The following is a 23,419-nucleotide window of genomic DNA, read 5'->3' on the forward strand; positions in this document are numbered from 1 at the left end:
CAGAAGACGGCCCAGGTATTTGGGTCCCTGCCACTCACATGAGAGACCTGGATGAAGATTCTGGCTGCACTCTGGCCCAGCCCTGGCTGTTGTGGCCACCTGGGGAGTGAACCAGTGGATGGAAGATCTGTCTTTCCCTCTAATTCTTTCAAATAAATCAATACGTAAATCTCTAAAGCAAAACAAAACAAAAAGTGTGTCAATGATCTTGTCTGGACAGTGCCATGTGCTTCGGAACGCCTAAGAGCAGAACCACCAGTGGCCCGCCTCCCCAAATAACCAGTCCACAGCCCAGAGCTTGCAGGTATCTTCCGTTTATTACTGCAGTAGACAACTGCTCCGAAAGTGCGACACGAAATCACTCTTGTCACAGCCTCTGCTCCTCCTGGGCAAACACTCGGAAATTCATCCTTGGAGCGTCGTGGACCACGGGCTTCCCTCTGGGTGTTAGGTCACTGCCCCTGCCAGTGTCCCCGGGAACGCACGCACACAGAACAGAGTACAGGGTCCCTGGAGGGCAGCTCTTCCCGGCTGCAACCTGCCACGCTGCGCTCCGTCCCACAGCCCGGCAGGCCTCCCCCTCCTGGCTCTAGACCAGGGAGACGGCAACAGCAACCGTGCTGTGGCTCGGCATAGCAGACCCGTGGGGTCAAAATGAAGGCAAAGAGCGCTCAAGCCAGTCTAGGAACAGGGGGTGTGGACAAACTGACCACTGCGACTCCCCCACAGCCGTGAGGCAGAGCATCCAGAACACTGGGCCTAGAGGCCGCCCGGCAGCAGGACCCCTCGCCCTATCCCGCACCAGGCACATGCACCTGCCGGGAAGGGTAGCTGTCACATACCACAGCCACAAAGAAGGGGGGACATGAGCAGCTCTGGAAAACATAAGAAATCCAAAAATCTGAACAAACAGGACAAAAAAAGCACGAAAATAAGGACAATACAGCTGATCACTAGGCTTGCTGGCCACTCACACACACAGCGGTCAGGCAGGTGCCCACACGAGGGCGAGCCCCAGTGTGTTGTTGGAATTCTCACGGCAAATCTGAGTTTGAGCCAGCGTGAAGGCCCCCGGGTGTGACCGAGTCTCAGGAGGCAGCCCTCACGCCCCGTGAGGTCAGCGTGGCACCTCTGCTGGCCCGAGCCCCATGATTTCCTGGACACCAGTATGCATCCTTCACATTCCTGGAGCTAGACCTCGCCACCCGACCTAACCGCCCCTGCCACGGGAGGCTCCTGCTGTCTCGTGTTTGTGGGAAAAAGCATCCTGCAACAGTGGGCGGAGAGGGTGTTCAGGGGCTGGAAAACAGGAAGGGAGTGATACAAACATGCTAGGGAAACGCGTCTCCCTCCTGCATGCTTTCTCCGAGACCAGGTGGCTGAGGGTCCCCTAGCCTTCAGGGATATGTGTTAAAGAGAGGCCTTAATTTAAGGTACTGTGATCTCTGCTCACAAGAGCCGAGTAAGACGCTGCCACTCCGAGGCTGCGGGAGGACGCTCGCTCGTTACTTAGTCCCCCTCGCGGACTCCAGTCCTCAGGAGTCAGATCACCCAGCTCTGCTGAGGAGCGAGGGGTCACTGCCCAAGCCTGCAGCAGCCTCCAAGGGTTTCTGCCTGGGCATCCTGGCTCGGCCCACGTGTGCTGCCGCACAGCTGGGCAACAGCACCACTGCGGACACACGCTGTCCCCCAGCATCACCTCCCCTTCAGGTGTTCCGTTCCAGGGTCACTGAATGTACACAGCCAGGTGTTAACAGCTGGCAGGCACCAGTGTTCGCTCCCCTCCCTCAGTGAGGGGCACGCAAGAACCCAGTGCAGCAGGCTTGGCACACACACGGGAGACGGCTGGCACTGCGCTCAGCTCCAAACCCTACACTCAGAGCCCATGTGGGAAGCTGGCTCCTAGCCGCACTGGCCTCTGTGCCAGTCTGACTGACCAAGGCCCAGCCTGGAAGCCGCTCCAGTGGGACCAGCACGCCCCCTGGCTTACAGGTCTACGTGCGGCAGTGCCCAACAAGAGGAGAGTCACACAGAGGGAAGACAGGCGGGCAGGAGGCAGGAGACAATGCAACATCCGGGACAGTCAACACATTCACAACACGTTTTTGGAGAGTTGTGGGTTCAGGGGGCAAGGGGAGAAGAAGAAACTGAAATGTCCCAATAATTTAATGGCCAAGCCGGAAGAGGCATTCCTAGCGACTCTGGGCCTCTCTTGGGTGTGCAGACACTCCTAATACTGCTACTTCTCGCTGGGGCTCCGGCCCGCACACGCGGTCACCACGTCCTGGGGACGGCGGGGGACGCACGCGCACGGCGGGATGTCCGGGGCACCTGGACAGCACACAGCAACACGAAAGGCTGAGCCCCCCCGACCCCTTTAAAACAGCGTCCGTCTAGTACAGAGTCGCGGCTTCCGCTCCCGCCTTATGCGTCAGCGATGCTGGGGGCTGTCTAGCGGGTCCGTCCTCCGGGAATGAGTGCAAAAGGGGAGCGCAGGGCTCGGGCGTCCCTTCCGTGAGCAGACGGGAGGGCTGGCTGGAGGCCTGCCATCCGTTTCGGACACACACACACATACAGAAAGGGATTATTGCCAGCTTGGGTACTCTCACAATGTGATTTTTGTATTTCGAAAGCTTGAATTGTCCCTGAAAGAAAAAAATGGGAGAAAATAGAGTGTTCAATACAGGGATCTCTAGGCACAGCCATACATGCACAGGGAACTGAACCCGCAACTCTGCCAGCACACCCATGACCTTCTGCCATCTTGTCTACAGCACCCACCTCCCAGACCCCGCAAACCCTGGCGGCCGGCTGTCCATGACAGCAGAACACCAGAAGCCAGCCCGTGCAGGCCCAGAGGGACTGAGTGCTAAAGGCATGGCAGGATCGCGCAACGTGACCCTGGGCAGCTGGGAAAATAAACAGGGGCGCTGGCTCCTGATGTGGAAAGATGGCCGAGCTAAGTGACACGCCCCGGGGCAGGACACGCGTGGGCACGAGGCTACTGCTCATGGTAGGGGGAGGGCGGGGGAACAGGCTCTCTGCTCATAGCTGCGTGTACACAGGTTAAGAAACTGAGAGGCTGCGCAAGAAACGGGTAGCAGCCGTCACCCGAGGCAAGGGCGCAGGCGCAGTGGAACTGGGCGGGTGGGGTCAGGTGAGGAGGACGGTCTCCCTCTACCCCACCGCACACCTGACAAAAAAAAAATCATGCAAACAGATTACAGAAACAAAAACCCAACTAACCAACCAAGTTAGCAAATGGACAGAATTCTCAGTTTAACACTCGGAGGTGCTTATCAAAGGACAGGCGATCCCAGGAGTGCCCTGCACTCAAGAAACTGGCTCTGGTTTGCGAGGGCATGCACGTGTGCTGGGCCAGGTACATCCCTGCTGCCCCCTTAGGCTAGGCCACCCACTAGGGACCTTCCCGTCCCACACCAGAAATCCAAGTGTGTGCTGGCAGCTCACCTCACCACAGTCTCAAAATCGCAGCGCTGGCAGGGGGCTTTGTTTAGAAACAAAACACTACTTACTGATTTACTTTTTAAAAATGTATTCATTTACTTATTTAGAGGGAGAGACAGAGATCGTACATCTGTCTGCTGGCTCATTCATCAAATGAATGGGCAGGCTAAAGGCAGGAGCCTGGAACTCAATCCTGTCTCCCACAAAGGACTTCAGTCACTGCCTGTGGCCTCCCAGGGTCCGCATTAGTAGGAAGCTGAGTCAGGAGTGAAGCCAGGGTCAGACCCAGCCACTCAGACGTAGGGTGTGGCAGTCCCAGCAATGGCTTAATGCCTGTCAAATGCCTGTCCCACGCAGGGGCTTGAAATGCCACCCTAGCTGCTGCCCTGGCCAGCGTCCAGACCTGCATTTGTCAACAATTTGGACACAGAGATTCTCACTGACCTGGATTCTGGAGTCACTGTTTCTCTTCCACTTTAAAGGGACATGCTAGAAGCGATGGCTTCAACAAGCCCATTTCAAGACCGTTACAATTAACCGGGCGTACTGAATTGGTCTAGAGTAAACAAGCCGTGACGACAGAGGCTCGGGCTGCCCAGCAGCAATGCCGACGGTCGCTACTAACAGCTCCTAACCCCCGAGCGCCTGGCTGGTGCCATGTACACCGGGAGGGAAACTGGAGCTGGGGTCGGGGGACTTGGGCTGGAAAGAGCTGATGTCACCACCTCAGAAGGCCACTAATATTTCTTTTTTCTTTTCTTTTCTTTTTTGACAGGCAGAGTGGACAGTGAGAGAGAGAGACAGAGAGAAAGGTCTTCCTTTTTCCGTTGGTTCACCCCTCAATGGCCGCTGTGGCCAGCGCCCCATGCTGATCTGAAGGCAGCAGCCAGGTGCTTCTCCTGGTCTCCCATGGGGGTGCAGGGCACAAGCACTTGGGCCATCCTCCACTGCACTCCTTGGCCACAGCAGAGAGCTGGACTGGAAGAGGGGCAACCGGGACAGAATCCGGCGCCCCGACTGGGACTAGAACCCGGTGTGCCGGCGCCACAGGTGGAGGATTAGCCTAGTGAGCCATGGCGCTGGCCCCACTAATATTTCATAACCGACATGCATGCCCACGAGGCCCCTGAGCATTCTAACGGTTTTCACCCCAAGAGCTGAAGGCTGACCACAAAGCTAATGGGGTGACCATCTTTGTAAAAGGCGAACAGCATAAAACACATCCTTCCAACAGGACAGGCCGCTCTGTGGTGCCACAAGTAGCCAGCAGAGGACAAAGCACCCCGGGTGCCATTTCTGAGCGCCCCGCAGGACAATGAGCTTAGGGCTGTGCCTGCATCCCAGAAGGCACTCGTCTTACTCTTGCTCTGTGCCCACGCCGAGAGCAAGACGTGCCAGTAGAGGGGCGACGAGAAAGGCAGGGCGTGGGATGGCAGTCAGACTCCAGCGGGGCAGCCGTCTACTCCTGGAGCAGGCCAGCATCTGGACCCAGTCCTTACTGGCTCCATGGTGCTGAGAGAATCTGCAAGAGTCATAGCCATTAGCAGCTCATGTCATCTCTGGGAGGAATTCTCCGTGGCAGCTGAATGGAAAAGTTCCATCACACTGTTCCATTCAGGTATCCATTATTTACCTTTTTCCTCTTATTACAGATCTCTCTATAGTCAGAAAACCTAAGGCGTCTCACTGCTCTAAGACCCAACTGCAAAATGGAGGAGAACAGAAGAGCCAGGAGAACCAGCTGAGACTGCCCCAGACCGGACAGGAAAACAGAGAGCAACAAAGTGGGGTGGGGACGGGGCTGCTCCTGCCAGTGAGGCCCTGTGGCTTTGGGTCACCATTTTTAAAGTAAGTGGGTTGGGGTTGGGGTTGAGGTTGCGACGCCGTGGTTAAGCCGCAGCCTGTGACACCGGCATTCCGTATCAGAGTGCCACTTTGAGTCCCGGCTGTTCGACTTCCAATCCAACTCCCTGCTAATGCACCTGGAAAGGCAGAGGAGCATGGCCCAAGTGCTTGGGACCCTGCCACCCACATGGGATACTGGGATGGAGTTCCAGGCTCCTGGCTTCAGTCTGGCGCAGCTCAGGCCATTACAGCCCTATGGAGAGTGAACCTGCAGATGGAAGATCTTTCTGTTCCTCCCTCTTCTGTCACTCTACCTTTCAAATAGACAAATCTTAAAAAAAAAAAGGGGGGGGGGTTGGGAATGGCTCAGTGCCAAACGCAGTGAGCAGTGTGTTCGCCTCAGACCAGCGGGGAACAAATATTCTATCACGTCTTCACCCAGAGACCAGGGACAGGGAGGAGAGAACACAGGAAGTGGCTGACACAACAAGATATATATATGCATATTTTAAACAGGCTTCTTGTCTTTTAAAAGTAAACTAACGAGAGTCCACAGGGAGCTTCCGAGGCGAGCCCTCTGGCCGTGCGGCACAGGAGCCACAGCCCCACAGTGCTGGAAGGGGGCGCGCCTTGGTCCTGACGACGAGGTCTCAGAGGTCGCCGGCTCCCACTTCACACCCCCGGTGTCCTAAGGACCCCGCGTCGGCTTCCACTGTGCCTCAGTGCCCACCTTCAAGCTTCCACAGAAATGGACCAGTGCCAACTCTGGACTCCACAAGTGAGGGCAGGGGGAACTCCTGAGGGTGACGACAGAGGGGTAGAACTCCTGCCCTAGGTGGGGGTGGCCGGCCACCGTGCTGGTGACCAGCAGGGCACCATGGAGATTCTGGGTCCTCAAGTGAAAGCTGGCAGTCATCTGAGGGGAAGCCTGGCCTGAGGCTCTGCCCCACGCAGTGGCTCCGAGGGGCGCTCCCAGCGGCTCCCAGAGGCAGTGCCCGTGGTCCTCGGAACGTTCGCTGGCTCTCAGCTGGCCACCATAGGTCAGTCTGGCTTCCGTTCTGTCAACTGCAAACCCTCTGAGAGTCAGTGGAGCGAATCTCAATCTGCATCTTCCACTGAGTGACCACCTGCACTCCCCCATAGCACGAGATCTGAGACCTCTCTCCCGTGCGGGCTGGCCCAGATCCCTAAGTGACCAGAATCCTCCCACCACGGCTATGCCAGAGCCACAGTTCAAAGAGCACTCTTGATTGAAATAGCAGTTTTTCTACCAAATTTCCTCACAGATCATGATCCACTTGGAAGGGGGAGAAGGCGAAAGTGCCAGAGGCCGGCAGGGGCCGGCACGGGCCGAGCACTGCAGCCCTCTGCGAGCCAGGGCCCAGCAGTGCAGTGGGCCGGGCCGTCCTCTCCCCGGCGGCTCGCCTCCTGCTGAAACTCAAACTCCTCACGGACTCCCAAGCCTGGGCTCCACGAGCCCTCAGACCACAGAGCACCCCTCCTCCGCCCTCACTGCAGATCCGAGACTACACAGTGGCGACTGCGCAGATGTGACTTCCCAGCGCCATTCCCGTACTCTTCCTGGGGGAGCTGGCCTGCTCGGGGAGGGCCACTCTCGGTCTCTGTTCTTGGGTTGCTTGCTTCCACTAGAGAGACTGTTTTCCCTGGGAACCCAGGACGCCCTCTGTTTTTAAAGGTATCACTTGATGGCCATGAAGAAGCAAACGCTGCCAATGAAAGGATGCTAGAACCCTTCTCTGCACACTCACTGTGAACACCCCGATTTTAAGAATACTTAAAAAACCAGGGGGGGACCCTAGAAACAATTAAAAATAAGATTATTAAAGCAGTTCCATTACAGCCTGCGGCCTCTGAAGATCTAAGTGTTTCGTTTCAAACACTTCCTTACAAATCGATCACTTCTCCACTACCAGAGCAGACCCCAGGTTTCCTGGAATCCGGGAATCCTGCGTTACCCACACTCTAAGGGGAGAAGCCTCTTGAGATGGCCACTTTTAAAATCTGGATTACCATCTGAAAATGAATCTATAATAATGAAATCAAACCGCTAAAGAGAAAGCGCTGGGCTGCACGCGTGTGGCCGGGCTCTGTGGCTGCTCCTCTTTAGGAACCCGGGGCCCTGACGCCAGCCGCCCGCCTCCGTCCGCACAGGGTCATCACTTCCTGGTCCAGCGATGCTGCCCTCCCTCTGAGAGCCCTCCCCACTTTGTGGGCACGGGGAGTCCTGCAGCGGTGAGGTGCTCCGCCCCCACTGCACAAACACCCTCGGGGAGCAGGCCCTGGTCTTTCACCTGCCCCTCTCATTTCCAACAAGTGTGCCCAACCCCCTCTGCCAGGGGCAGTCCTGGACTCCACGCTCCTAACCAGGACACAAAAGCTCCTTCCTGCCAGTGACCATGTGACGGCCTGGTGACGGAACAGCCTGCAACTGTCCCTTCCAGGGCCCCGAACTCCACCCCATTCACCATCATCGCTGACACCCCTGCTTCCTCAGACCTGACAGCCGCCCACCAGACAAGAGGCATCACCGCTCCCCTAACCCCCGGGCCCCGAGGACCTGCCCGGGCAGACGGCGCAGCCCTGGCCCCGTGTGAGGAGAAGCCACACCTGTGGCCTGCCGTGGAGTGAGCCCGGGCGAGCACTCAGACAGCTCTGGCCTGTGGCGCCTTGTTTTCCACATGGGAGCGCAGAGGCACCACGAGGGCGCACGAGGAGACACGTGACCCAGGGTGTGCGACTCGGTGCTTTTCTCTGGGGCTCCACGCTGGGCCAGAGCGGGGTACATGGGAAGGCGCACCCCTTGGGAAGAGGGGTCCTACAGTGGAGAGGTATGCCACGGGGGTACAGAGAAGATAGACAAGGCCCTACCCTGAGTGTGAGAGACAGAGGGGAAGCGTCCGATCAGCGGCCGCTGCTGTTCACCAGGCCATGAAACTCCTCCCAGGCCCTGGCAAACCAGAGACAAAAAACACAACAGCACATTCAGATCAAACAGAGAGACACGATACCCCCACTTCCCACTTCCGGAGCCCTCGGGCTGAGTGGAGCACAGGAGGCTGGGGGCGCGCCGGGTCAGAGCCGAAGCTCGGCTGTCAGGGAACCGTCGTGTTTGCTGCAGCGAAGGCCCACAGCACGGCCTGCTCTCCCCGGGGTCCCTGGGAGCAGCTGGTGGGAGAGAAGCCTCCTCACAGGCCTCACCCGAGGACAGAGCCGAGCAGCCAGCGTTCCGCATGCGGTATCTGAAGATGTGATGTCTAAAGAGCAAACTACGTTTCCTCTGCTTTTGCTTTTCCAGCCTTCTCATCCTAAACTCAGAGACTGGACGCTTCGGTTCCTCGTTTCTGAAGACGCCACGTAATTATTACCTTAAAGTGTAAGCTGTGTAGGACACAGCAGTTCAGAATTCCCAGGAACAATGCTCACTACAATGTTAATGCTGAACAACTCAGCTTAGAGCCTGGTGTTCGGCAGGGACGAGCGACGTGCGCGGGAGGGGATCGGGCAGCCGCGGCGGCGCCCCGCAGACGGCAGGCCCCGGGGCGCTGCAGGGTGAGGACCAGGGCAGCGATCCCCTGCGCTTCTGAAGTCCACCCCGACTCCAGCTTCTTCAGACGGCTCATATCCTTTTTGCCCAAGCTACTTCTCAGCCCCAGAGTTCCCTGGGAATTACATAGAGCACCATCATTTATTCCAATTCTTGGCTTAATTTGGTGACATGTATCCAGGGTGATAATAGTGTCACTGGTGACACATTTACTATTAGCTCACTGAAATACACTTCATGGCCAGGCTTCCTTCTACACGTGGCTTTTCTGTGTTCAAGAGGAAACACACACAGACACTGGCACCACCGGTCCATTCTTCTAGGAGCACATCCCTCTTCTCCAAGTCAATGATCCACCTCTTAGAACAGATGGCAGTCGCTGGTTCCCCCAGAGCATACGCTAAGTGAGCTGGGAGAAAAACGTACAGCTGCCCTGCAACCGTGCCGGTCTCTGTCACCTTCCAGACTAAGGCGTCTTCCACAGCCCCCTTCTGCAAAGACGGTGACGCGAAGGGCTCTAGGAGTTCACAGTGACGTCAGAAGGCAGCTTCCCTCTTCAGGCCAAGAGCAGCCAAGGGCTAGCCAGATCCCGCACGTGGCCGATGACCCCGGGCAACCCCTCGCTCCTCCTGACAGGATTTAAACCCTATTTTAAACAATGTACGTGTCAACAGGAAACGACACGGCTGTGTCTAAGGTTCATCTCATTTCCCCTTTGGTTCCAGAAGGGCCTACACCTACACCGCCCGAACAGAGCTGTGTCGAGGACCTGAGGAAACAGGGACTTGCGCGCTCCTTGCCGAGCCCTCTGTGGCTGCACAGGTATTTTCACTGTGAAACCTCAGCGTGGAGGGTCTGTGTTTCCTCGCATAACTCGGTGGACGTGAAACAGCCGGCCACAGCCCTTGATACGTTCCCGCCTATTCACACAGGCCAGCGGCGTGGCTAAGAGGCACACCCACTGCCTAGGGCTAGGGATGAAGATTCCAGCTGTTTTTCTACCCCGCATCCCTGGGACATTACAGAACATTAACACTTTCTTCTTTCAAAGGCAAAGAAAGACCAAAGTGTAGAGTGTCATGTGACTTAAGTATTTAAAAAAGGAAAAAATTACCGAAGTTAATACAGTCTACAGGGAACCCCGAAGATCCAAATGGGTCACAAAGGGCCCTTTCAGGACCACTCCTGTCCCACCTCACTTACCTAAAAGCAGATATCTCACACCTATGTCATTCTGTACCCACTCCACCCCCACCCAAAGCCTGCAAGGGTCACAGCCTTGCCCTCAGCCCGCCACACCTGGGGGTGAGCTCGGCCTCCTGCCCACTTGAACGTCAGTGTGGCGGGACGTGTCCCAAGGACAGGCAGGCACCGCGCTGGAGGGCCCAGGAGCAGGGGAGGTCTGGTCCTTGCCCGTCCATGGACACCCAGCGTTGGAGGACAGTGGTCTCTGGGTGTGGCAAAGGGCAATCCGTGACTTGACCTTTGCTCCTCTAGAATACAGGAGTAGTGACGTCACCTGCCCGCAGTTCTCCTGGAGCTGGGTTTCCCCGGTACCACAGCCACTACGGGAAGCTGGCTCTGTCACCCCCTCTCCACTCGGGGCCAGAAACACACGGGGAGTCCAGGGGACCATCCCCAGAGGAGCTCTTCACACAAGACAGCGCTGTCTGATACGGCTCTGAGCCCAGCTTTGTGCTGCTGGCCTTCCGACTCTGGCTGTGCCCTGAAACTTCCCATCAGAGCAGGCTACGACGCATCACCTGATGCCTACAAGGCCCAGGCCTTTGAAAGCACAACCACAAACTGGCCTCACTGAAAGGGGCCGTGGCCTATGCACAAACCCAATTTAATCATTTTCTCATGTCTCGGGAGTGAACTGTGGGTGGTTAAGGCAGGCAGAAGCCTGCTGCGGCAAAGCAGCTCAAGGCCCCCTTCTGGGGGGCATGAGGGTCCCACAGCTCACCTAGGCGCACCCCAGGAAAAGGCCACCAGCGGTGTGACTGGAGGAGGGCTGAAATCCAACAGGCAAAGGAGGACCCTGGAAACTGGACCAAAACCCAGGCAGCTGCAGTCAGGGACGCTTGACCCCGACCAAGAACAGAGGCCACTCCTCCACATCCTCTTGCCACTGGCAGCAGCTCAGGGGGAACGCCAATACAGCTGTCCCCCTTCACTGTCCCTGGGATCCCGAGTCCCAGCCGCTGATGTGCCCTGGGGCTGTGGAAGAGCCACGAGGAGCCCTTCTGACCCTGGCTCTCATGTGGGCCTCAGTCAGCTCGGTGCTTTCTCTCACTCTGCAGGGTGACATCAAGCTCATCCCTAGGAGCAGCTACAATACGGCTGAACTCAAGGTCAATGCATGGAACATGACACTGGAAGGCAAAGGGGGAATGGGCCAGGGAAGGCAATTTTGACAATCAAAACAGAGCCTGCGCCTTTCCGGATTCCTACCAATCTCCCATTTGCTCAGTACTTCAACCAATCTGTTATGCAGGAAACAGAGACAATGACAAAAGCACCCCAGAATGTTGAGTACAGGGCACTAGCTGCAGTGTGTGCCCTGTGGGACCCTAGACCAGGAGAAGATGGGGTGTCAGGTGTGGAACTGCCACTCCGGGAAAGGCACCCTTGCACCCTCAGCCACTGTCCCAGAGCCTCCGGCAGCGACCCAGCATCTGCAGAAACGATCACTGTCTTCTGTTTTGGGGGTGACTCCTCAGAAAGCCTCAAGTAAGACCAGGCTGGCGGAAACTCCATGCAGGCCACAGGCTGAGCGGCAGTGCGTGTGAGCCAAAGCCAGGAGCGCACACGGGCTGCCGGGACTGGAGGAAAACACCGCCCTGCCCAGATCCGGATGTGCTGGGGGCAGAGAAGGGCTAACCCTCTGCGGTCTGCAGGCAGGGTTAGCTCAAAGAGGAAGATGCCCCAGCTCTGAAGGAAAGCGGGAGGGAAAAGGCTGGCCAAGAGCTGGTGGCTCAGGCAGCACTGGCACCAGTGAGAAAACCCCATCAGCACCAAGCCAGAAGCTATACGCGCACAGCCACACAGACAGGAGCAGGCCGCTGCGTCCAGGCAAGAGACTTCTCTGAAGTAAAGGCGAATGCAAGCCAGCGAAGCAGAGGCCGAAGATCCCCCTTTCCGACCTTAACAGACTTCCAGGCTGAATCCACTATCACTCCCTCTGTTCTGGTCACCGGCGGGCTCCATCAGAACAATCCGAAAATGGGGCCTTATTCTGAGAGCTAGATGTCACCTCATTAGGCCAGACCTCAGCGGTCCTGAACCAACACACCCCAGGGCACGATACAGCGGGCCTGCGGACTCCCAGGATGCCTTCCGCGGAGAAGTCTGGGCCTTCCTTTGCTATGGCAGCAGGCAGTGCGAGGCCACGTCTTCAGTGCACCATAAAGAGCAAGAGCGCGAGACAAGCTAGTTTAGCACCATTTATTAGAGATCTCAGCTGTGTCGTGGCTGCTCCGCGTCAGCCTGTCCTTAAAACACAAATGCTCTTCCAACTCCTCTTGTCCAGGACAGAAGGATCTTCCAGGCAGCAGGCCAACAGAACAAGAGACTCCGATGACGCCAGCTTCAATGACGGTGCCATCCAGAGAGGTCATGGCACGTTCAACCGCGGCTTCCAGAAGTTTTGAAAAAGGAGCCTTTGGGGGCCCAGCCTGCCTGGCATTCTAGTGGAAGTGCAAAAGGTTGGCTCATTTGGAGGGGAAAGAGAGGGAGATGCAAGGGGAAGTGACATCTGGTCTCAAGGAGGGTCGTCTGGCCCCTACAGCTACGGGCTGGAGTACCAGAGGTGGGCCTCTGACAAGCAGCGAGAAGAGACCAGTCTCTAGCAGACTGGGCCCAAGTCCACAGCTCTCCTAATCCTGGAAGGACTTGCACACAGGTTTCTACAAGTCAGGACACACTGCTTTGGGGTATTAGAAAGGGAGAACAGAGGAGAGGGGAGAGTTCATGACAAATTCAGCTTTCCCTTTCCTATCCAGGCGAAAAGCAGGCTCTGGGGGGGAGGCGATTTTTGGGGACCTTGAAAATAGAGTCCTAGAAAAAAGTATCAATCTCTCCAGCCTGGACTGAACCTGGCTGGAGGGCAGACAACTACTTCCACCCAGAACACAGAGTAAGACGTGTTTACTACAGAAAAACAGTGCAGACACAGGACTGCTAAGGCAAGCACCAGGGCCATGCTGGCTCGTAACTCTCGGGGGCTCCAGTGAGTCACTCCCAGCCACTGGCTTAGGGAACAACGCTCATGGCAGTGTGCCCAGTTAAAACTGACGCTCGGCTAGTCTGAGCCAGCTCCACCCCCGCGCTACCTGCGAATGCACAGGAAAGAGGTTCACAGGGTCTGTGCTACCGCAGAACAAGAGCACTGGGCACTCCACTTGTCCCTGCTAAGAACGGGATGATGATGATGGCGACGACGACAATAACACCTGGCCCTGTAAGACCACTGCCCATCTGAGGACCCTCAGGTACAGACTCCGTCAGCCTCACAACAGCCTTGGAAGGTAACTATTACTCTGCCCATTTTACAGCTGGGGGAATTGAAGCCGAGTTGCAGAGAGACTTGCCAAAGGCACAGCTGCCGGGGGCCAAGGGAGAGAACGAAGCGCCCTGACTGCGAGCCAGCTCCCTCTCCTCCAGCTTTCAGCCACGCCCCACACCTGTTCCCTAAGACCCGGCTCACTTCTGACCCTCAGCCACAGAAGGAGAAGCCTGGCCACTGATTCCCTAAGGACAGAGAGCTCCATTCCCCTGGGGCTGGGGCCACAGCAGAGCAACCCTTCCCTGCAGCCTTCACGCTGCCCTTTGACCCTTGCTTCCTCGGACTTCAGCTGCACACAGCAGGGAATGGAGTCGTCGTTCCGGGAAGAAGTCAATTCCCCAGGAAGAGAAAACAGACTGAAGCTAACAGGTTAAAAAGACATGCAGAAGTGGGGTGAGGGGTGGCAGGGAAGAGGACTTCTGCTCAGCGAAATTGTCTTAAAAAACAGCCAGAAAGAGAAGCGCTGTCTTTCATTTTAGGATACTGTTAGTGTAGCAAAGACGGGACAGCCTGCAGAAACAAAGCAAGCCCAGCCAGTGCAACTGGGATTCTGCTGAAGGACTCTCTCTGCTCCAGAGCACCTGCAGGTTAGGTGGCCAGGGAGCCTCGCCGACCAAGAGCTGTAAAGCTGGCCAGAAGCCTTGGGGAGCCTGGTCTGTCCCTCCTCCACAAGCCAGTCTCCTGCACAACCACATGCCTCCGGGCCCAACTACAGAGCTACCTGGGCTAAGCTCAGGGACCTGGGCCCCCCAACCCCCCCAACACGTACTTGATGCTGTCGGTGTGAGTTTTGTATTCCATAATGGTGTTGGGAGGTAGGTTAAGCACTCGCCGAAGCGTGTCCCGGATGCGGGCGGTGGTGGCTTGGTCGCTGGCAGTCTTATTCCATATTGAAATAATGTCCTCCTATGGGAAGGACGGAGGATCATCAAACCAAACCAGGGGTGGTGAGGAGAAAAAAGGTGTCACAGGAGCCCGACACGGGGGCTTACCTGGAAGCGGACAGAGACCACAGCCCCACAGATCTCCTCCCCAACCATGAACTGTTCCCCCAGCATGGCCAGGATGAGATTCTCCCAGCAACGGGAGGCCAAGCCTTTCCGCAGCCGAATAATCCACTTGCCACCATTTTTATTTGCGTCATCCTGAAAGACAGAAAGTGTTAAGGTTAAACTATGGCTTCACAGTTTTCTTTTACAGTAAAAAGCCAAGAATCCCTAGAAAACCAACACATGTTGTCATTTTTCAATTCTCAACTTCATAAGAGAAAAACAGTGGTAGGACTAGAGAGACAGAATGGGGAAAAAAAACAAACAAACAAACAATGTGAGCGTACTCCAAAAGCTTCATGGAAAATGGAATGAAAACTGAGAGTTTGGGGCCGGCGCTGTGACACAGCGGGTTAATGCCCTGACCTTGAGCACCGGCATCCCATACGGGCGCCGATTTGATATCCGGCTGCTCCATTTCCGATCCAGCTCTCTGCTGTGGCCTGGGAAAGCAGAAGACAGCCAAGTCCTTGGGGCCCTGCACCCCTGTGGGAGACTTGAAAGAAGCTCCTGGCTCCTGACTTCAGATTGGCTCAGCTCTGGTTGTTGTGGCCAATTGGGGAGTGAACCAGCGGATGGAAGACCTCTCTCTCTCTCTCTCTCTGCCTCTCCTCTCTCTGTGTAACTCTTTCAAATAAATAAATCTTAAACAAACAAACAAACAAACAAACAAACAGAAGTTTATTTTGGTTCCCAAAAACTTGAAATCCATGCAGAAGAGGGTCCTCAGAAAGCTCATGGGGGGTCGGCACTGTGGTGCAGGGAGTTCAGTCACTGCCAGCAATGCCAGGTCCATGACTCAGACCCCATTTCAGAGTGCCGGGTTTGAGTCCCAGCTGCTATGCTTCTAATCCAGCTTCCTGCTAATGTACTTGGGAAGGCACTAGAGAATTGCCCAAGTACTTGTGCCCTTGCTATCCTTGGTGGCGACCCTGGTGGAATTCCTGGCCCTGGCTTTGGCCTTGCCCAGCTCTGACAGCTGCAACCATTTGGGGACTGAACCAGTGATGGAAGATCTCTTCCCTTCCTCTCTCTCAAATAAATAAATCTTTTTTCAAAAAAACACTTCACAGGGGCTGGTGCTGTGGATCACTAGGTTAATCCTCCGCCTGCGGCGCCAGCATCCCATATGGGCGCTGGGTTCTAGTCCCGGTTGCTCCTCTTCCCAGGAGTGCAGTGGAGAACGGCCCAAGTGCTTGGGCCCTGCACCCACATGGGAGACCAGGAGGAAGCACCTGGCTCCTGGCTTCGGATTGGCGCAGCGCCGGCTGTAGCGGCCATTTAGGGGGTAAACCTGCGGAAGGAAGATCTCTGTCTCTCTCTCTCACTGTCTATAACTCTGTCAAAAAAAAAAAAAAAAAAAAAAAAAAAAAAAACACAAACCACTTCACAGACAATGCATATTATGAAGACAGCAACCATGGAGGTTAAAATGTTTTGGACGAGGGAATGGTGCTCTGACAGCTGCAACCATTTGGGGACTGAACCAGTGGATGGAAGATCTCTTCCCTTCCTCTCTCTCAAATAAATATTAAAAAAACAAAAAACAAACAAACAAAAACTTCACAGGGGCTGGCGCCATGGCTCACTAGGTTAATCCTCCGCCTGCGGCACCGGCATCCCATATGGGCAAGACCCGTCTGTTCCACATCTAATCCAGCTCCCTGCTGATGGGCCTGGGAAAGCAGTGAAGACGACCCAAGTGCTTGGGCCCCTGCACGCAAGTGGGAGACCTGGAGGAAGCTCCCAGCTTTAAAAAAAAAAAAAAATCTTCTATCAGTTGGTGCATACCCTAAACTGCTGCTATAGCTGAAGCTGGGCCAGGCTGGACCCAGGGTTCAAGAACTCCATCTGGTTCTACCATATGGGTGGCAGGGGCTCAAGTAACTGGGCCATCCATTGCTGCCTCCTCCCCAGATGCAACAGGGAGCTGGACAGGAAGTAGAGTAGCCAGGACTCGAACTGGCACTCCGACATGGAATGCTGGCATTGCAAGCGGCAGCTTAACCACTGCTACAATGTTGGCTCCCAAACTTACCTGTTTTTAAAAAATGTTTATTTTTATCTATTGAAAGGCAAGGCGACAGGGGCTGGCATCGTGGCATGGGTTAACCCTCCGCCTCCGGTGCTGGCATCCCATATGGGCACTGGTTCTAGTCCCAGCTGCTCCTCTTCTGATCCAGCTCTCTGCTGTGGCCTGGGAAAGCAGTAGAGGATGGCCCAAGTCCTTGGGCCCCTGCACCCGCATGGGAGATCTGGAAGAAGCTCCTGGCTGCTGGCTTCGGATCAGCCCAGCTCCAGCTACTGCGGCCATTTGGGGAGTGAACCAGCAGATGAAAGACCTTTCTCTCTGCCGCTCCCTCTCACTGTTTATAACTTTAGCTCTCAAATAAATAATAAATAAAATCTTAAAAGAAAGAAAGAAAGAAAGCAAGAAAGAAGCGACAGACAAAGCTTCCACCTGCTGGTCATTTCCCAAATGGCCGCAACAGCCATGGACAGGCCAGGCCGGAGCCACTCAGCTCTCTCATGTGGGTGGTAGGGCCCAAGCACCTACGCCGTCACCTGCTGCCTCCCAGGATGCACCACAGGAAGCTAGTTTGGAAGTGCAGCAGCCAGAGCCAGCACTCAATACGAGATGTGAGCATCCCAAGGGGTGACTTAACCCACTGCACCACAACGCCTGCCCCACAAACTTTTAATTCCATTTTTCCACGAACTTTCTGAAGTACTCTTTTGTAAGCCATTACAAAAAGTGGCTCAACAGACCCTTTAAGGAACCTTTCATAGGAACTATTTTAGTAATCAAAATGAATTGACACCAGATTCCAAACAAATCATTTATTACTGCATTTGCTCCAAGTTTACCGAGGGTCACTGTGTACCAAGCACACACACAGGAAGCCCCGATCTCTACACAGATGCTGTGCAGCAAGGGCAACACACAAGAAAGTTTCTGATACACAGCACGACGATCGTAGCTGTTGACAGAGGCCAAGTGCGCTCTGGAGGACTAGGACAGCTGGCGCCACCAGGAAACAGGCCAGCTGAGCCAGGGAGGCAGGGGACGGGGCAGTGGGCACTGGAGAGCACCCCTGTGCACCGTGACGGGAGGCAGGGAGAGGCCAACGGCAGGCTCTCTGCCCTTGGAGGTGACGATGATATCTAACTTGGGTAAGGTCCTGGGAGCAGTGGACCGCGCACGACTGCAGTGGGCCTGAGGGCGGTGGGCGCTGCCTTCTGCAACAACGCCCTGGCATCAGAAAAGATGCCTCCCACCGGAGCGCAGCCCACAGGTGCTCTACGGAGGTCACCGAGCTCAGCTCCAGGACTCCAGGGTCACACGTATACTATGTAAAAATACTACACACAAACAAGTGAGTTTAATGGGACTAAGGGTAACACAGTGTTAATAACACCATTTTAGAGCGGCAACAATCGTTACAAACCTCCCTGTACCAACCCACAGATAAGCAGTGGCGCCTGCGCAGGCTCCCAGGATCCAGCTAACTGTAACGCAGCTTTGGGAAAAGACCTGAAGATACTTCTAACTGTGGTAGGGGGAAAACAAAGGAAAAATAAACTTGCTCAGAAAAGCAGGGCGAGGCCCGCAGTCCTCACCTCCCACATGGGTTTAATTCCTTCTTTGAAGAGATGGAAGTCACTGTGGCCCGTCAGGTCCCCGGGTCGCACCATGTGGCTGTAAAACCTCCAGAACTGCTCCACCTGCAGAGAGAGGACCCCAGAGAACAAAAGATGTATCTTTTCTTTCTCTGACTGTATTCAAGGCTGCAGGTTTACTGCACAACAGGACCATGAAGACACTTTGCCTCTGATTCTTTTCAAAGGATACACTTTCATTTAGGGCCTGTGTAGAAAGGAAGGCACATTAGAGGAAAAGCTAGCAGATAGTTGCATTTGTAAAAACCAAAACATTGGCAACAGAAAAACTAACTCCTTGGGTGAGAAACGGGGCCTCAGTGGTCTGCATTCTTCCACTGCAGCTGCAGGAGACGCCTCACACTGGCAAGGGGGCCAGTTTAAGGCACAGTGGACACCCCTGAAGCAGTCAGGCCTCAGCCTGAATGCGTCTTTTCAGAACCAAATCACTGTTTGATCAAAGATTTAAAAAAAAAATTATGTATTTGAAAGGCAGACAGAGAGAGATTTCTTTCGAAAGTCCTACCTGAAATCAAATAAATGCTTATAGTCCAATAAAGAGATCAGAAACTATCTCAACTACTATTTTTCATTTTATCACTGAAAAGGCGGCTTCAGGCCTTGATCCGGCCCACGGAACCCAGCATCAGAGTAGATGAGAGCCTGTAACCCCTCCTAGTCCTCTGCTGTTTCAGGATACTGCTTGCTTAGTCATGCTGGCTTCAAGAATGTCAAAATGTTGTCAAAGATTAGAACCAAGGACCACTGGGAAATACTACTTTGTATCTGACAACACATTTCACAATGTAATTACTTCTCTGCGGGCAATTGAATATAATGAGCCATTTCCTAAAGCGCTTAATAACACGACAGCAGATCCAAGCACTCGGTCACACTTCCAGTGAGTCCTGAAGAAGTGTTCACCCAGGAAGGCGTGCCTGATCAATCTCCCAGTTTAACATATGAGCTTAAAGGAAAGACCATAACACCCTCCATGTACAAATTGGGTAAATTCATGTTTTTTTTTTTTTTTTTTTTTTTTTTGACAGAGTGGACAGTGAGAGAGAAACAGAGAGAAAGGTCTTCCTTTGCCGTTGGTTCACCCTCCAATGGCTGCCGCGGCCAGCGCACCGCGCTGATCCAAAGGCAGGAGCCAGGTACTTATCCTGGTCTCCCATGGGGTGCAGGGCCCAAGCACTTGGGCCATCCTCCACTGCACTCCCTGGCCACAGCAGAGAGCTGGCCTGGAAGAGGGGCAACCGGGACAGAATCTGGCGCCCCAACCGGGACTAGAACCCGGTGTGCCGGCGCCGCAAGGCGGAGGATTAGCCTAGTGAGCCGCGGCACCGGCCCTGGGTTTTTTTTTTTTTTTTTACAAGAGAGAAATGAGAATGTTGGACATATTTATATTTATTCTAAAATAATTTAACAGGGTTCTTAATGAAAATGTACTTCTCAGTCCAGTCTCGTCTCTGATTCCTCAAGCGGTTAACAGTCACTCAGAACACAATGAATGAATGTCATTTTCGTGTTCTATCATTCCCACAGAACAGGAAATCAAAATTTGTTTCTTTTTTATTTTTAGTTCACTGTTGTTCAGGCAATTAAAACTTCTGTAATGCATTCCGGAATGTTAGAAGTGTGTATTTCCAAAGTTAGAATTTTCTTCTCGTCACCTGTTCAGATTCTTTAAATTCAATCTCAAACCCACCTCCTCCAAGGCGGCTCCAGTTTTAAAAATGCTGGTGACATGCCGACTACATTTATTTTCCACTGATCGAACATCAGATGTCCATATTTAACTGGTAATCAGATCACCTGCTTAGTGTGAGACCCACAGCACTACAAGACCAACTTGGCAGAATTTCAGCCCAAGGCGGGGATCTCATTTGGTTGGCCTGAACAGCCTTCTCATTAATAAATGCAGGCTTTCTCTGAAATATCACAAACAGCTCGTGCATGGTGCCTGTTTTGTATTCTGGTGCATGGTAAGGGCTTTGGAAGCTGACAACCAAGCCTGGCTCCCTAACTAGCCCAAGCGAATTACGGCTGATCTGAGACTTTAGACATGGAGGCCCCGCCTCAGGTTCCTCATTTGTAAAACTGACCTCATGGGGCAGCAAAATGAAGAAAACCACACAGGTGAAACGCCTGTGGCTGCTACCCTCTCTTCACCAGTTCACTGCAATGGTTACTGCCTATGGCAGTGCTCTCCTTCAAGATAAATGCCTCAGTCATTTCCAGAAAGCGACAAATCCTGCACTTGACTCTGCCCAGAGAGGGAGTGCACGGCACACAGCAGCACATACGGACCCTGGCCGAACACGCCTGGTGTCAGCTGCGGTCAGCTTCCTGGGACACACAAGTCTTGTCACCCAGGAGGGGGATGAGACGAAGCCTGGGCCTTCTGTGCCCATGGCACCCACAGAAGCAGTGACCGGAGGTTTCATTTTCTTTTTAAAACAAAGGAAAAGTTGTGGCCAAAACCCTAATGAGAGGTTCTTAAATACAAAGGAAACTTGAAACTTTGCTTCTGACTTTACCATGCAACTCTACGAAGATGGACACCACGTGTAACGACCACAGGACACTCTGCATGTCCTAAGGACTCAATAAATACGTACTTAAAAGACAGAAAGATAAAACTGTACTTTTCTGTTATGCCTTTCTGATCAATACCACCTACTAACTCTGGATGTCAAATACGACATCTCAGAGGGAACACATCTGCCGCTGGGGGCTCGGTCAGCGAGTTAGAAAGCAGCACCTTACACGGGTCACCAAGAGGGCGAGCACCCAGCGCGACGGGCACGGCCGAGCGGACGCCGAGGCCCGCCCTGGCCCACTAGGTACTCACAGAGGCGAAGGTGCCGATCTGTTTGATGTTCTGTTCGTAGCTCTGGGAGCTGGTGGGGCGGCCCGGGGTCCTCCTGGAGTACCAGAACGTGTAGTTGTATTGCAGGGGGTGCTCTGCCGGTCCAGGGACAACAGCCTGGGGAGCAGAGGTCTGTCAGCCCTGGTCTGCCACATGCTCCGAGTCAGAGACTTCACAGCACACCCTCACCGCTTCCACAGCGGAGAGGACAAAACACCAAGCACGAGCACACGCCCAGGCGCCTGCTTACACAGTGAGCTCCCACTCTCCGCCCCGCACTGCTGGGGTGGCTTCTGTGACTTTCTACCTCATCTCACAGCTATCTGTTTGCATCTTATCTTTTTGTTTGTTTTTGACAGGCAGAGTGCACAGTGAGAGAGAGAGAGAGACAAAGAAAGGTCTTCCTTTGCCGTTGGTTCACCCTCCAATGGCTGCCGCGGCCAGCGCGCTGCGGCCGGCGCATCTCGCTGATCCGAAGCCAGGAGCCAGGTGCTTCTCCTGGTCTCCCATGGGGTGCAGGGCACAAGCACTTGGGCCATCCTCCACTGCACTCCCTGGCCACAGCAGAGAGCTGGCCTGGAAGAGGGGCAACCGGGAGAGAATCCGGCGCCCTGACCGGGACTAGAACCCGGTGTGCTGGCGCCGCAAGGCAGAGGATTAGCCTGTTGAGCCGCGGCGCCGGCCTTGCATCTTATCTTAACCTATGTCCAGTCTAGCACTGCTTCTTCTATGACGCTCTTTATCACTTATTAGTGGCAAGATGCTTTACCTGTTAGTACCTCACCTGTTGCTTTTTTTTCAGATTTATTTATTTGAAAGACAGAGAGAATGAGGGAGGGAGGAAGGGGGAGGGGGGAGAGGGAGGGGGGGAGAGAGAGAGAGAGAGAGAGAGATAGGATCTTCCACCCACTGATTCACTCCCAAATGGCTACAACAGCCAGGACTGAGCCAGGCTGAAGCCAGAAGCCAGCAGTTTCTTCCATGTCTCCCAGGTGGGTGCAGGGTCCCAGGCACTGGGGCCATCCTCTGCTGCTTTCCCAGGCGCTTTAGCAGGGAGCTGGGTCGACAGTGGGGCTGGGAGGTACTGGAGCACCGGTGCTGCAGGCAGGGGCTTTAAGACGCCAAGCCACAGCGTTGACCCCTGTATCTCAGCTTCTTACTTGCAAAATGAGGAAAACCGCCACCACTCCACAGGGCTGCTGGCAGGACATCAGAGGCCTAGCTAGAGCCTAGCACTGAGGAGGAGCTCAGTTAAGTGTCAGCCACTATTAGAAATGCTCATATCGAATCTTAATGAAGAATGGGATGGGAGAGGGAGTACGAGATGGGATGGTTTGCGGGTGAGAGGGTGGTTATGCGGGGGAAGAACCGCTGCTAGAATCCAAAAGTTATACTTTCAGAATTTGTATTTACTAAATAAAAGTTTTCTATTAAAAAAATTTTTTTGAAATAAAAAAAAAGCAAGCAAGCAATGCTCATATCAAACGTGAGCCCTGGGGCGGGTGTTTATCCTGGCAGTTCAGATGATTACAGCCCACGCCCAAGTGCCTGGGTTGAGACGCAGCTCCTGACTACAGGTTCCTGCTAACAGGGACCCTGGGAAGCAGCAGTGAAGGCCCAAGGGACTGGGCTCCTGCCACCCAGTTAGGAGCCCTGGCCCGAGTTCCTAGCTGCTGGCACCACTCCAGTTGTTCTAGGCACTTGAGGAGTGAATTAGTTTGCCTCTCTCTTCCTAAAAAACAAAACAAAACAAAAAGCAAAAGTAAATAAATGAACGCAAGTTCTGGGGCCACTGCTGTGGCATAGCAGGTAAGGCCGCTGCCTGCCGCGCCGGTATCCCATACGGATGCTGATTCAAGTCCTGGCTGCTCCTCTTCCAATCCAGCTCCCTGCTAATGTGCTTGGGAAAGTAGTAGAGGATGGCCCAAGTGTTTGGGTCCCTGAGCCCACGTGGGAGACCTGGAAGAAGCTCCCGCATTGCGGCCATTTGGGGAGGGAACCAGCAGATGGAAGATCTCTCTTTCTCTGACTCTCCCTCTTTCTGTAACTCTGTCTTTAAAATAAATAATAAAAATAAATCTTTTTTTAAAAACAAGCGGTGCAGCACTGTGGCACGGGGGGTAAAGCTGCTGCCTGCAGCTCCAGCATCTCACACGGGTAGCGGTGTGAGTCCTGGCTACTCCACTGTTGATCCAGCTACTGCACTGTTGGCCTGAAAACGTGGTGGAGGGTGGCCCAAGTGTTTAGGCCCCTGTACCCACATGGGAGACCTGGAGGAAGCTCCTGGCTCCTGGCTCCTGGCTCCAGCCTAGCTCAGGCCCGGCTGCTGTCACTATTTGGGGAGTGAACCAGTGGACGGAAGACCTCTCTTCTCCCACCTGTGGGGAGCA

The 23,419-nt window shown here is 54.4% G+C and overlaps 1 protein-coding gene across 3 annotated transcripts in view; it reads right to left on the reverse strand.

Annotated features, from left to right (window-relative positions):
• Window positions 1–298: 298 nt before the first annotated feature.
• Window positions 299–23,419, reverse strand: part of EIF4E2 (eukaryotic translation initiation factor 4E family member 2) — a 30,343-nt gene continuing 7,222 nt past the window's right edge. The window contains exons 3-8 of one of the 3 annotated variants that reach the window (XM_051834204.2): window positions 21,012–21,146; window positions 18,116–18,220; window positions 14,438–14,590; window positions 14,215–14,351; window positions 8,203–8,281; window positions 299–2,645 (exon numbers count right to left, since the gene is read on the reverse strand). In XM_051834204.2, coding sequence (XP_051690164.1) covers window positions 8,236–8,281; window positions 14,215–14,351; window positions 14,438–14,590; window positions 18,116–18,220; window positions 21,012–21,146 — 576 coding nt within the window. In that variant the 3' untranslated portion in view covers window positions 299–2,645; window positions 8,203–8,235. Of the gene's footprint in view, window positions 2,646–8,202; window positions 8,282–12,311; window positions 12,568–14,214; window positions 14,352–14,437; window positions 14,591–18,115; window positions 18,221–21,011; window positions 21,147–23,419 lie in introns of those variants that run through there. The other 2 variants (XM_051834205.2, XM_051834203.2) reach the window with 2 other exon arrangements.

Source organism: Oryctolagus cuniculus, chromosome 3 (genome assembly GCF_964237555.1).
Source record: "Oryctolagus cuniculus chromosome 3, mOryCun1.1, whole genome shotgun sequence".
NCBI classification, from domain to species: Eukaryota; Metazoa; Chordata; class Mammalia; order Lagomorpha; family Leporidae; genus Oryctolagus; species Oryctolagus cuniculus.